Source organism: Carex rostrata, chromosome 6 (assembly GCF_964058835.1).
Source record: "Carex rostrata chromosome 6, lpCarRost1.2, whole genome shotgun sequence".
Taxonomy (NCBI): Eukaryota; Viridiplantae; Streptophyta; class Magnoliopsida; order Poales; family Cyperaceae; genus Carex; species Carex rostrata.
Window position 1 is genome coordinate 11,459,903 of NC_135923.1, and position 12,532 is coordinate 11,472,434.

General features: G+C 36.1%; 1 protein-coding gene across 4 annotated transcripts; it reads right to left on the reverse strand.

Annotated features, from left to right (window-relative positions):
• Positions 1-312: 312 nt before the first annotated feature.
• LOC144555463 (uncharacterized) lies at positions 313-11,135 on the reverse strand. 4 transcript variants are annotated; one of them, XM_078303801.1, is made up of 29 exons: positions 10,654-11,133; positions 10,461-10,532; positions 9,763-9,992; positions 9,464-9,503; positions 9,185-9,355; positions 9,029-9,100; positions 8,528-8,811; positions 8,179-8,269; positions 7,635-7,703; positions 7,134-7,332; positions 6,366-6,456; positions 5,834-6,112; positions 4,920-5,540; positions 4,667-4,750; positions 4,452-4,502; positions 4,240-4,321; positions 4,071-4,130; positions 3,815-3,867; positions 3,635-3,717; positions 3,183-3,227; positions 2,889-2,970; positions 2,744-2,804; positions 2,511-2,567; positions 2,200-2,427; positions 1,477-1,535; positions 1,299-1,361; positions 1,090-1,183; positions 729-869; positions 313-599 (listed from the first exon to the last, which is right to left on the reverse strand). In XM_078303801.1, the coding sequence occupies exons 1-29, from the start codon at positions 10,996-10,998 to the stop codon at positions 513-515; spliced, it is 3,894 nt and encodes a 1,297-aa protein (XP_078159927.1). In that variant the 5' UTR covers positions 10,999-11,133; the 3' UTR covers positions 313-512. The 4 variants fall into 4 exon arrangements, 3 of the variants coding, with proteins under 3 accessions (XP_078159927.1, XP_078159928.1, XP_078159929.1); XM_078303802.1 differs by lacking the exon at positions 4,667-4,750; XR_013512051.1 differs by lacking the exon at positions 313-599 and having other exon boundaries at positions 822-869; positions 1,299-1,381; positions 10,654-11,135.
• Between the last annotated feature and the right edge of the window lie 1,397 nt (positions 11,136-12,532).

The window sequence follows — 12,532 nt, forward strand, 5'->3', positions numbered from 1 at the left end:
TGTTTGTTTCCGAGCAATGCTAGCAGCCTAGCACTTATTTTGAAAATTAAAGCCATACAATTTTGTAGTACACCATATACATTAGTTTTTTTTTTTTTTTTTTAATTTTTAAATCCATAGCAGTCTTAGCAGAAGCTGCCATATACATTAGTTATTTCCTAATTAAACGTGTAAAGATTTATTGATGAATTGAAGCCAACAATGGTTGATCTAGTAGCTGGGCATGCTCTTGACAAATGAACAATCAGGCATGCACATTGCACAGCAAGTTTTTGAGCATGGATAAACAACAACAGTGTAGAAACAGCAGTGTAAAAAAGTTGATAATTTCCCACGGAAATAATAGTACTTGGGCCAAAAGGAACTCTAATTGTTACATATCTCTAACAGAAGCCTAACATACACTATACATACAAACTAAAGAGTCAAAACTGCACATGACTCGCATACTTTACATCCACTAATAGTCCAAAACGGATTTGAAGTTAAAAACATAAAAAATCAGCACAGCTTTAGTCATCAACAGCTTGAATTTCTTTCACCAATACAGCTGTATCCTCAAAAAGCATCACACCATGCTGCTCCTTCAGCATTTGTACCTGAACGAGTGGCAGACATGCACAAGGGTATTTATTATTTGAGAGAGAGAGAGAGAGTAAAACATCACCAGTAGTTGCCAGTTTCTTTTTTTCTTTTTTAAAAGAAGAAGAGAGAAATAGAGATATTACTTTCTGGTCTGATGCTTTAACAAAGCCAAACTTGTCAGTCCAAATCGATTGCATTTTGTTGGGCACAGGAGATACAAGCAGCCTTACTTGCAACAGACGTAGTAGCTCTTCTATAAAATTGAGAAGCACCCGGAAGTAACCCTGCCCAAAATAAAATGATCCTTTTAGTATAATAATGGCATGTGATATACACAGTGCAGGCTCCCATAACATTATTTGATATGAAATTGCCAACTTCTTCATAATGACAAAATGATATCTTCAAGACAATATTAAGATAAAAAGGGAAACAAATCTACGGTGAGCCTTGATTCAGCCAAATCTCAATATATGCAGATGCATCACAGTCGGCCAGTCTTACCTGTTGCCGCCATACTTTAGATGTCGTTGCTAAAGGAAGCTCAGCAATATATTTGCCAAACACTCGTAGAACCGCAATAGAGACAATCTCCCCACTGAATTAATGAAAATAATCACAGGATATATCAGAATCATTGAAGAAAGACCATAGAACCAAACTTATAGTGAATAAAGTAAAAAAAGTAATATCTAAATGGAGAAGCACATTACTCGAGCTTTATCACTATAAAATGCACTCCGCGAAAATCAAGCCCGGTTCCTTCCACTTGTTTTCTGCATGAATCAAATTAGACCTTTACAAATAAAAAATAGACTTGACATAATTGAATTCACGTAACCAACAAAAATTGAACATATGTGCAACCATATATCAGAAAGCACTACATACCCAAAAACCATTTGTCGTAACATTTCCTGCCTTCCTAGAAGAATTGGTTTGAATACACTCTGCAACAAGAAAAGCTTTAGCCAGTACTCCACTTAATACTTTACAGATCATATAATTCCCCCACAAAATTATGTAACAATACTCAATTGGGTATGACATCCAATATGAACACGAAAAAGTAACATTTCTTAAAAAGGCAATTTAAACTGATATCACGAGACAGTTTCTTTTGCTAAAAGCCCATCATTTATTTATATTTGCTGAAAGCATCTATGATTTTATTATTGTCTTCACAGAAAGACCAACAAAGTGAAAAATGAATCGTGTTTAATTTCATATACCCATAAAAGCCCAACTTACTAGTAAGCAGCATTTAACCTCCAAATTGATATCAAAGAGAAGAAATTTAGCAAATTTATCATCCCAAATTCTGCTTCCTTTTTCCCTTCTCCTTGTCTTAACCCCTTTAAAGTTACTTCTGGGTGGGGGATGGGGGAGGAGGGTCAAGGAAAAGAACTACTCCAAAGTTCAAATGGAACTTGCTGTTGGATCATTCACTGTAATCTACAAGTGACTCGTGTTTATGTATATAACAAACCTGGGCTGTTTCTTGCACAATAAGGCAAGATTTTGATTGACTGTTCGCAGAAAGTACGGAAATCCTGAAAACACACACATACACAACTACTTTTTCCAGAAACATAGCATGGCAGAAGGACTTACTTTTAAGAACTGTAGAGATTGCGAGAGCAACACTTGATCTTTAGTGTTACCTCCTCTAAAAATTTGCCAAGATAAATTGGCTAAATTATTCTCAGTGGTGTGAGGTTTCTTCAACAAATCGAAAAATGGAGTTGGCACGGGCTTGGCACCAAGTGCACATATTTTTTTCAAGCTGTCATGAACCCAGGTGCAATCGGTGCAGCAAAACCAGTTGCCATTAAACACATCCTGTGAAGAGACTGGCATTAGAAAGGATTATAGCACAATGTCTATCATTTCTGCCTTTTTTTGCTTTCAAAAATAAAGCTCACCTCTATTTTTAAGAGTTCCTGATCCTCCATACAACCAATATGGTATGCTCGGTCACACTGAAAAAAATAAAAGAACACGTACATCAAAAGCTCCTATTAGTTTTATTTAGAAGTTTCACACATATCATGCACGATAGATGATGGATGGATAGATATATAGATAGATAGACAGATAGAGAGATCGAGAGAGAGAGAGAGAGAGCATTGAAACAGGAGACAGATAGGAAGCATACTTGGTTACAGAAAATTACTAATTTTGGGTCTGCTTCATCTCCCAAAGTGGCACGTCTTTCCCTATTTAAACGGGAAAATATACATGTAAAAGTACTTCAAGTCTTCAACGACTAAGATGAAACCAACACTGCGAGCTATACTTACTTGCAGATAGTGCATTGAACAGAAACACCTTTGTGAGACTGTAGTGCATATTTCAATCTACGGCTTGTTGGAAAATAATGTTCTGCAGAATCCAGTAGAAAAACACATTCACGAGCTTAGCTTTTAACCCAAGATGTCAGCTATTAAAAATTGATTTTATTGCCTAATGGAGTGCCACCAAAGAACAAGCAAAAAAAGCCAGCACGTTTTTCAGTCTACGTTTTTTAATCTATTAAATTGTATTAACTTGCAGTCTACGTTTTTCAATGATATTTATTGTATGATCTAGTGTACCTTTCTTACGTTGGACATGTATGATAGGCCTTGAATATGACATTCCTGTTAAACATGAGAAGGATAGAAGAAGGTTACTGTCAGGGGTGGATCTAGGTATAGCCCAGGGTGCTTAGCCACCCCCATGATTTCAAATTTTTTAATCACATATATTGATATTTTAATTGAATTTTCATTTCTCTTAAAAAGTTTTATATAGTTCAACTTCCCTCATGAAATGCTAAATGTGTGCTTGTAGCCTAGTGGTTAGAACTTCATTTAGTGGTTGTGGAGACTAGGGTTCAAATCCCAATGACCGCACGTTATGTATTTTTACATATTATGCATTCCCCCCCCCCAAATCTAAATTTTATAGTTCCGCTCCTGGTTAGTGTTATCCAAAGTTTTACTGCACATGCTCAGCAGGAAAAAAATGGTAAGAAAATCATAACATTTTAACTTAGGGTACCAACCTGAACTTGATCTTGGAACATCTGGAAGTTCTAGGGATAATTCATGAAGTGTCTTTCCATCAGAATTGTATATATTTCGATACCTGAGATAATCAGAAAAATTATTAAATTCTGATAACTTCAGTAGAAACAGTATACCAGACAATAACAGAAAGTGTGATAAAAGTCATAGTAACTCACGGTTGACGCCTCTGACCCATTCCAGCATGAGCTTCAAATTGTGATGGTGTAAACTGAGCATGTTAAAATGAATTACTGGAATCAATGTTTTCATTTATATATAAGGGCATAATTTTTTTTATAAAGAAACATAATATAACACTTTTTGGAAGTTTGAATGACAGGACACATTTATTCCACTCTGGCTTTACTCTACCAAGAAATACAGCATCTTTTTCGAAGGTACTGTTTCTTCATTTCCGTGATAAAAATTTACCTCATCGTTGTGGCAAGCACATTTAATAACACTCCCTTGTTTGACACCAAAGAGTAGAACCTGTAAAGAAAATTTAAACAACTTCAAATTATAGTGCCCGTGGAGCAAAAATTAAAAACTTAGAAGCTCAGATACTTGGAACTTCAAAACTTGCACAACAAAAAAGTACCTTATTATGATGCTGATAGGTTAACGCACTTCCATCTGGGAGACCACCAACTTCAAAAATCCTTTTGTGCAAATGCACATCTCTGAAATTTTATTTTACAGTTATAGTAGCAGGGCTGTTTGCACATTTAGTATTACTAATGGGAAACCATTAGTGTTTATAATATTAGGGTAGCAATACAACTAGCAATAGCATAAAGAAAATCACCATACCTCCTCTTCACAGTTACGCCAATCAAGGAAGTTTTTTCTTCATCTGTCAACCTAAAAAGGTGCAATTTTAAAACAGGTTTCAGGTAACATATCCTAACATAACTGCCTTAATTTAGAAATTGATTTCTAGGTGAAAGTTGCAAATAAGAGAAATTCAAAGTAACTCTTTCAGATTAAACTTCAAATAGAATAATTTTAAATGTGAATCTACTTACCGTTCTTTTGACCCACTCTCAAGATGATTATAATCAGGATCTGCTGTGGCTGCTTCTGTAGCATCAGCTGCAGTAGACTCTCCACTAGAAATTGATTTAGAAATTTTAAAACGGGTTTCAGGTTACCTATCCCAACATAACTGCCTTAATTTAGAAATTGATTTCTAGGCAAAAGTAGCAGATAAGAGAAATGCAAAGTAACTCTTTCAGATTAAACTTCAAATAGAATAATTTTAAATGTGAATCTACCTACCCTTCTTCTGACCCACTCTCAAGGTGATTATAATCAGGATCTGCTGTGGCTGCTTCTGTAGGATCAGAAGCTGTCATAGAGTCCACACTAGAAAATTCGAACTTAACCTTCTGCACAGTATTTCCGGTCAATGAACTAGGACCAGCATGGAAATTGTCGTCGCGCTTTATGAATTTGAAAATCCTCTGCGACCTGCTCTTTCTTGTAACACGATCCAAAGGCCATTCATCCCGACCAATATTTATGCCACCCTTAGAAACAGCACTTGTACCTTCTGAAATAGATGCACCAGGACTATCAAGACCACATGAACCAGGTGCAGTATTAAGTTTCACATTGAATGGTTCAGAGGTGTTCATTGTGACTGAAACTTTAGCAAGATCATTAATGCCTTCTGAGTGACTGTCTTTAATGGTTTCAGCTGGATCAGTAACAATAGTAGATTTAAAAACTGAACATTGTTGAGAGTTTGAGTTGGTGGATTCATTAGGTTGGTTCAAACATTGATCAGAGTTAAAGTCGAGGTTCTTCAGGCTATTATTGTCTCTCACATGGGAAGAATTTACCATCCGATCATTGTTTCTGGTTGCTTCTGAGATTGACGCCTGCACCCTTGAGTTACTGTTTTTGAAAATAATAGAGCCCAGGGTTTAGTAATAACATAATGCTGATGTACTTGTGTACCATTTTCATTAATGGTTTCTGTCAACAACTGCACCTTTGTGGTTGTCGAGAACAATATTTTTGCCACTTGCAGAATTTTAGTATTTTCTAACAGCAAAAAATTATAAAACAACATTATACTGTCAATTAGCTTTTACCATATATGGGATGCCATCTAGTGTTAACTGCAGATCCCAATGCCCACAAGTACCAATTAAAATAAAAAGAAAGAAGAGAAAAGGAAAACATACTTTTCAATGATGTTATTTGGAAATGAACCTTTAGCCAGATCATCGATGCCTTTTGGAACACTATCTGTAAAGGTTTCAGCTAAATTGCTAACAGTAATAGGTTTTGAAACCGGGCAATGTTGAAAGTTTGAGTTGGTGGATTCGATAGGTTGGTTTAAGCATTGATCAGAGTTATGGTCGAGGTTTTTCATGATATAATCATCACCCACATGAGAAGCATTTGTAGTCCTATCAGTGTTTTTGGTCGGTTCTGAGACTGAGACCTCATCCCTTGATATACTGTGTCAGTAAAACGAACATAATTCACAACTGAACCATAGAAAAAATTATTGATTTACATATATGTAAAATTTCACTAAACTTTATTTTGCAAGATATGTCAAATAATCTACTATCCCCAGTGCCATTTAGTAATTGCAAGTTGAATAATCCCACAAGGCACACTTGCATGGTATCCCAATGCAAGCAAGCACACAAATACACAATAAAAGGAAGAAGGAAGAGCGAAGAGAGACAAATAGAAAGAGCATACCTCTGAACTGAAGAGTGCCTGCTATTATCTTGTGGTCGTCTTTCAGAGTCTGACCTGAAGTTTGGAGAGTCATCACCCATCTTAAAAGAACCTAGGAAATATGAAAAAATATATATATATATATATATAATCACTTGTGCAGCAGCAATAAAAGGATGGCTAAAAAAAAATTAATCAGAAGCCTTTAATGATAGAAGACGGTGGTTGTTTAGCTCTCTAAACAAGATACTGCTTTATCTGAGGGAATTTCTTGGGAACCAGTCACCAGAAACCACTACCTGATATACAGAATTAAATAGCAAACAAAATACTCTCTCCAAATATGGAACAATAAAATTTACTAAAAACAAAAATTAGGATGATAGTCAACACAATCTAGAAAGAGGCTAAAAGGAGACATGTAGCAGAAGAAAAAGCTGGTTCTGGGTCGGATATAGAATGTTCTGCTGAATTTAGAAAACAAACCACATTATATCTCACTGCTTAAAATTTGTGTACTCTCTTTTTCTCTCCTTAATTTCTTGTTTCCTAATTTGCTCCCTGTAGGCACTCTAGGTACCTGACCTTAACATCTAAGTCGATCCCTTGGTTCCCTGAGTATTACTTACTTTTCAGTATTCAATCTTGTGGTCCTCTCTCGGATAAAGCCCAAATGGCCCAAATGTGGTTCTATCCGAAATGGACCTTGTGAGGAGGGAATCCAACAGTTTGATAGCAGTACTGAACTATACAAAGGAGTTAAATACCGAGAACTTAAAAAAAAGTCACCTTTCCAAATATCAAAGGAGTTATAATTGGGATGGCATTTGATTTTTTCTTGAAGAGAGCTGCCCAAATTATACAAAGGTATTCCTTTGAGTTCCTTCACTAGCTGGCAAAGTGTCATCCCATTTTCCAAATATATGTTCTCATTAGGGTTATCTGAAAACTCACTCGCATGTCTTTCAATTTCTCTTGCTGTTATAACCTACAATAGTGAGAAAGCTTAAGTTTAGCTCGTCATTTTATTATGACCATTTTGCTCTATTAGCTTAAATTTTACAGATGTGAACATGGATTGTCATCTTAAATTTGCTCTATTAGATTAAATTTCACAAACTTCCATTCTGAGGCCAGAGCCGACAGATTAATAAAAATTACAAAATACTGGTTTATCAAGTATTAGGGCAGTAAGCACTTTTCGAACCCAACTAAAAGTATGGAAAGCAAAAAGACAAGTCAAAATGTCGATTGCGAACAAAATCAAGCATACAGATTTTGCGTGCTCACTTTAGTATAATTACATGACGAGCAACCACATTCATATTTGGCACCTCGTATATATGCTGCCAGCTTTGCCTGTAAATTGTTAAAATCAATGAAAATAACAAGTTATGGCTTACAATGTATCTCTGCAATATCCTCTATGCTCGTACAATTGATATAAGCTCTATTTATTTATTTATTCAATAAACTAATCCTAGTTTTAAAAATCAACTATATAGTTTTGTGCTATATTTACTTTTTCTTCCACAACAGTGCCTACTTGGGTCGTTGGCTATATTTCATTGAAACCGTATAAATAGTATTAATATTACAACCACCACATCAAATATTACCAAGAGAGAGAGAAAGCTAAAAACACACAGTGCTAATTCTTCCCCTTAGCCACTCTGTCCGTACCCAATCCCCCAGCCCCCAAATTCTTCATACATACAACAAAACCCAGAGGACCAGAATAGGTGAATAGGGAAACAAAATCATCAGACAGCAAAACTGGAGGTCAACACAAGAGCTGAAGGATAAGAAGAACAGATCTTATTTAAACCAGTACCTCACTCCTCATGTAAGTCACTCTGAAGCCTTCTAGAAGCCCAGTTGACAATAGACCTTGGACGTCCATCAGATGCCTCTCTGGAGTATACCTTTAAAAAGAAAATATGAATAAAAAATAAGAAATCATGATAAGCAGTTAAGGATGTCAGCATCCATTTCTCGTCAGACGCAACACTGGAATACAAGAGATGTCAGCATGCTCTCAACACACACTTTGACAATGTCTCCGCAACGAAATGGAGAAAGGTAAATGAAAATCACTTGCTATCAAAAGGAGAGAAACAAAAACACTTTGACTAAATCTTCAATAAATAAATAGATAAAACTTGAGTGAAAGAAATGCTCACCTCCTGTAACATTTGAGAAATTGCCTTGAACCTTCAAATGACTTTTGCAAGTGGTTTGAACCTTCGGATGACTTGTCTTTCTCCAACTCATCATTAGTATATTGTTTAACAAACTCCACTTCACTGATAATTTTATCGAGTTTGTTCTTCAGAGCATTTCCATGGATGCCTTTCAGTTTCATGGCAACTTCAAAAATGCTAATCCCGTTACTAAAAAATACGCAATTGTTTGGGTTAGAATTTTTGCATTGGGCATGCTCCTTGAACTTCCGAGCTGATAAAACCTGCAGGTAAACAATCTCTGTATTACAATAGATTATGTTACAGCTGAAGGAAAAGAAAAATGCACATACACTGATGTAACATCCTAAAAGGAATTTTTATAAGTTCTTTGAGACTATATGTTCACTCATGTTAATAGTCCAAAAGAACCACCAAACAAAAACAAGTTCACATCTATGACCAGAGAGAAAAGATATAAGAAAAACAAAAAAGTGTTACCTCTCCAGTATAAGTACACATGGGACAACCGCAAACATAACCAGTGCCTTCGATTATCCCAGGAAGCTTGACCTAGTAGTGCACCAATTATTGGTTAGAAACCCACCAGTAAAACTAAAAACAAAATTGTACATAAAATAAGTAGATCAAATATACCTGTTTTTTCTCTGAAATATAGGTAATAGAAGCTCCTTCAAACAAGCCGGTCTTGAGAAGATCTTTCACACAAAAAATTTCTTCTACATTAAGTTCTTCATTAGTAACTGCATCTTCCGATCTTAATAATTTCCTTGATTTTTTTGACGTGTCATTTTCCACCAACGCAATCTATTACAGTTTAAGCAAAAATAATTAAGGATCTTTAATCTGGAAAAGGAAAAATAAAGCACTACTTAACGTATAATAAAAGGATTCTAAAAGTTAAAAAGGACCGACCGATCTCTGAAATCCTGTCTCTCTTCTTTTCCTTTTACTCCTGCATAAAAAAAGCATGGGTAAAATATTTTATTTTTTATTTAACAATTGAACATTGTTCATAGAATTCTTGATTAAAAGATCAAAGAAGCAATAAATTTTTTCCCAATGCATGTGATCCGATTTTCCATCTTTGTTGCCTTGTTAATATGATGTCAGTTGATGACCCTTGGTGTTCAGATTAGAGACTGCAAAGGCTCTAGACTTTTAATATAAAGCCCTCAATATCAGAAAACAACAAAACCTTAATTCTAAAGTACCTTCTGGCAGTCACAATATTAGTAGGATCACATCGCAGCTCTTCAGACAAGTGCTCCTGCTTCAAATCACCCCTCAATTTCAAAATTTTAACAGATACATCCTCTTCTGGGATATTTCTGACGATCTGAGATACTTTGTACAAGTTAAATCCATTACTAAAGAATATGTGATCAGCCTGGGTTTTGGTGTTGGCGCCAGCGTGCTTCTCAAACATTTTTGCTGACAAAACCTGTCATTATTGATTATTTACAAGATAAATATATGCAATTCACCAATATTGCTTTCATTCTGAGGTTTAGTTTCGTGAGTAACTTTTGCTATAATGAGAGCTTGACTTCCTAATTTTCAGATGACATTAACCTTGGTGATAACTTCAAATGCTGTTTTGGTTACTTACCAAATTGCTGTTAACTTGCCTCTTACAATTAATTTCGTAAAAAGAAAATTAGAATCAGAAGAATATTATTCAAAGATGGGTATAATCATACAACAAAAGGCAGGAAACTAATAGGACAATGCCAATATGGGTGCATGTACTTGTTAGCACTCTCGAGTTTGATTTCTGAAGGCTTTGCCGTAACTAGACCGCATGAAAAGAGTAAATATTTTTCTTACTACTTCAATTCACCTCGTTAAATTTGTATAATATGGACTAAAAGGACAAAATCAAATTAAATAGAAAGAAGAAAATGCCTACCTCGCCCTTGTAGTCGCACTGAGAACAGCCACACAGAAAGCCGCCGCCTTTAATAATACCCAGGAGATTGCCCTATCAATGCCAAAACGCAAAAAAAAGAGTCCAAAAATAAAGAGACAAAATATAGACGGAAACAACCAAAACGCAAAAAAAAGAATCCAAAAATAGGAGGTAGGGAGATAAAAATAAAAACCTGGCGATCCTTAGAATAACATGTAACTTGTACTCCATCAAAGAATCCAGTCTTCAAAAGGTCCTCTACGTTTGAGATTTTGCTAATATGCACCAATCCCCCGCAATTCTGTTCGGAGTTCTCACTAAAAGACGCAGCTTTCAGCCTGGGCGAACGCCGCAAGCTCTGAGTAGACCTGTTCTTGCGGGATGAATTCTGAAGCCTGAAGGATCTCCTTGGAATCTCCTTGTGTACTCTCTTCGCCCTCCTTGTGTACACTATATCCTTGTGTACTCTCTTCGCCCTTCTTGTGTACACTATAAGTCGGGATGGTCTCCTCAGACCTCTGATCGAGTTAGTCGCCATGGATTTAATCGGAGTGCGTTGTCGAGTGGAGAGGGAAAAGAAGCCAGGTTTAGTGGGAAGGGTTTTTGTTTGGTTTGTCGAAAATCAAAAGAGCAGCACTGTACGTGTGTGGAAGTCGTGAGCGGAGTGGGAGTGGGAGTGGAAGTGGAAGTGGGTAGTTTTGCACGGTGGCGTAAGGATGGGGCCCAGCGACAGCGGGGCTTAGCGCGCCTGATTCCGTTGTCTTTACTCTCTAACGACGATCAACGACCGATGCTATCCTGACCACACATTTTCTTTGACGCCGCGCCAAGGGAACTCATTTTTTTTTTTATTTTGCCTGTGCCCAATTTGTTGGATCAATCTCCCCTCAGGTACCTGAGACGTTCAATGAGTAAAGAACGGTCTGGATTTAATCCCAGCCGGACTAAAAGAAATTGGGGTCCGTTTTGAGCGTGCCAGGTTAAATAACGGTCCCGATTTCGTAATTGTACCTGAGGGAATCCGAATTCCAATTTGCCAATTACCTTTTCCCGTTTGTTTCCCTTTTATTAATTTCTGCTTTAAATGTTTCCAAATACTCTTCACTAGATTTATTGATATAAACTTGCCATAATTCGCATATTTAGCGTAGATCACAGGGGTGATGCACGATTTCTGTCTGAGGCAAGAATCAAGAATCAGATCAAATAACTTATTGGATTTAAATTCATTAACTAATAAGTACAAATTTTGTCATAAATTTAACCTTAATTGATTTCAAATTTACAAATTAATAATGCTTTAACTTCTAATTTAAATCTAATTTGAAGTTTCAAACTTTCATCCAACCACAAATTAGTCAACACAGAGATAGAATTTTCAAATTTTCAAATTGACAATTTTTGAATTGATTTCTATAAGCAATTTATAGCTGCTATAAGCTCATATGCCCGAAAGCACTAAAATAGAAAAGAAGCAAAATCAATTTTTAGAATATGCAATTTCAATAGTTCAATTCATTGATTATGTTGTTACGTGAAGTAAACTTCAGGAGTTGGGAGCGGGAGAGATCATAGAGGAGCCATCTGTACGCAGAATTCGTATCCTCTGAGATATCTCAAAATTTGCGTGACTTTATGGAAAATCCCAACCGTTTAAATACGTTCTGCACGAATCTCAAAGCACACATAACACTGACCCCCTACACCACCTCCGAATAGGCACCGGACACGTCGGTCACGCAAAAGTTGAGATATCTCAGAGGATACGCACTCCTGTACGCAGGGGAGAAGAATTGAGCTGTTAAATTAACAGAGAGAGAACAAAAGCCTTCTCAAGTAACTGGACGGTTAAATTATTTTTCTTTTGGGCTGTTAAGTTATTTTCTTAAAGTTTGTTCTTGTTTGGGCTGACAAATGACGGGCCAGAGATCCATAAAATTTCACTTACGATTCTTAAATTTGTGTATGCGACTTCTTAATCTCTTTTTAAAGAACCAAGTGAATCCGAATTATTTTGTTTACAACAACCAGTCCTTGATTTTTTTATATATATAAAATAAACTTAGTTATTT

Excerpts from the sequence above, each read along its gene's own strand:
- LOC144555463 (XM_078303801.1), bottom strand. The coding sequence starts at position 10,998 with ATGGCGACTAACTCGATCAGAGGTCTGAGGAGACCATCCCGACTTATA. Across the intron at positions 9,101-9,184 it reads ATATTTCAGAGAAAAAACAG|GTCAAGCTTCCTGGGATAAT; the intron begins GTATATTTGATC and ends GTGCACTACTAG. Across the intron at positions 8,270-8,527 it reads TTTCTCAAATGTTACAGGAG|GTATACTCCAGAGAGGCATC; the intron begins GTGAGCATTTCT and ends TTCTTTTTAAAG.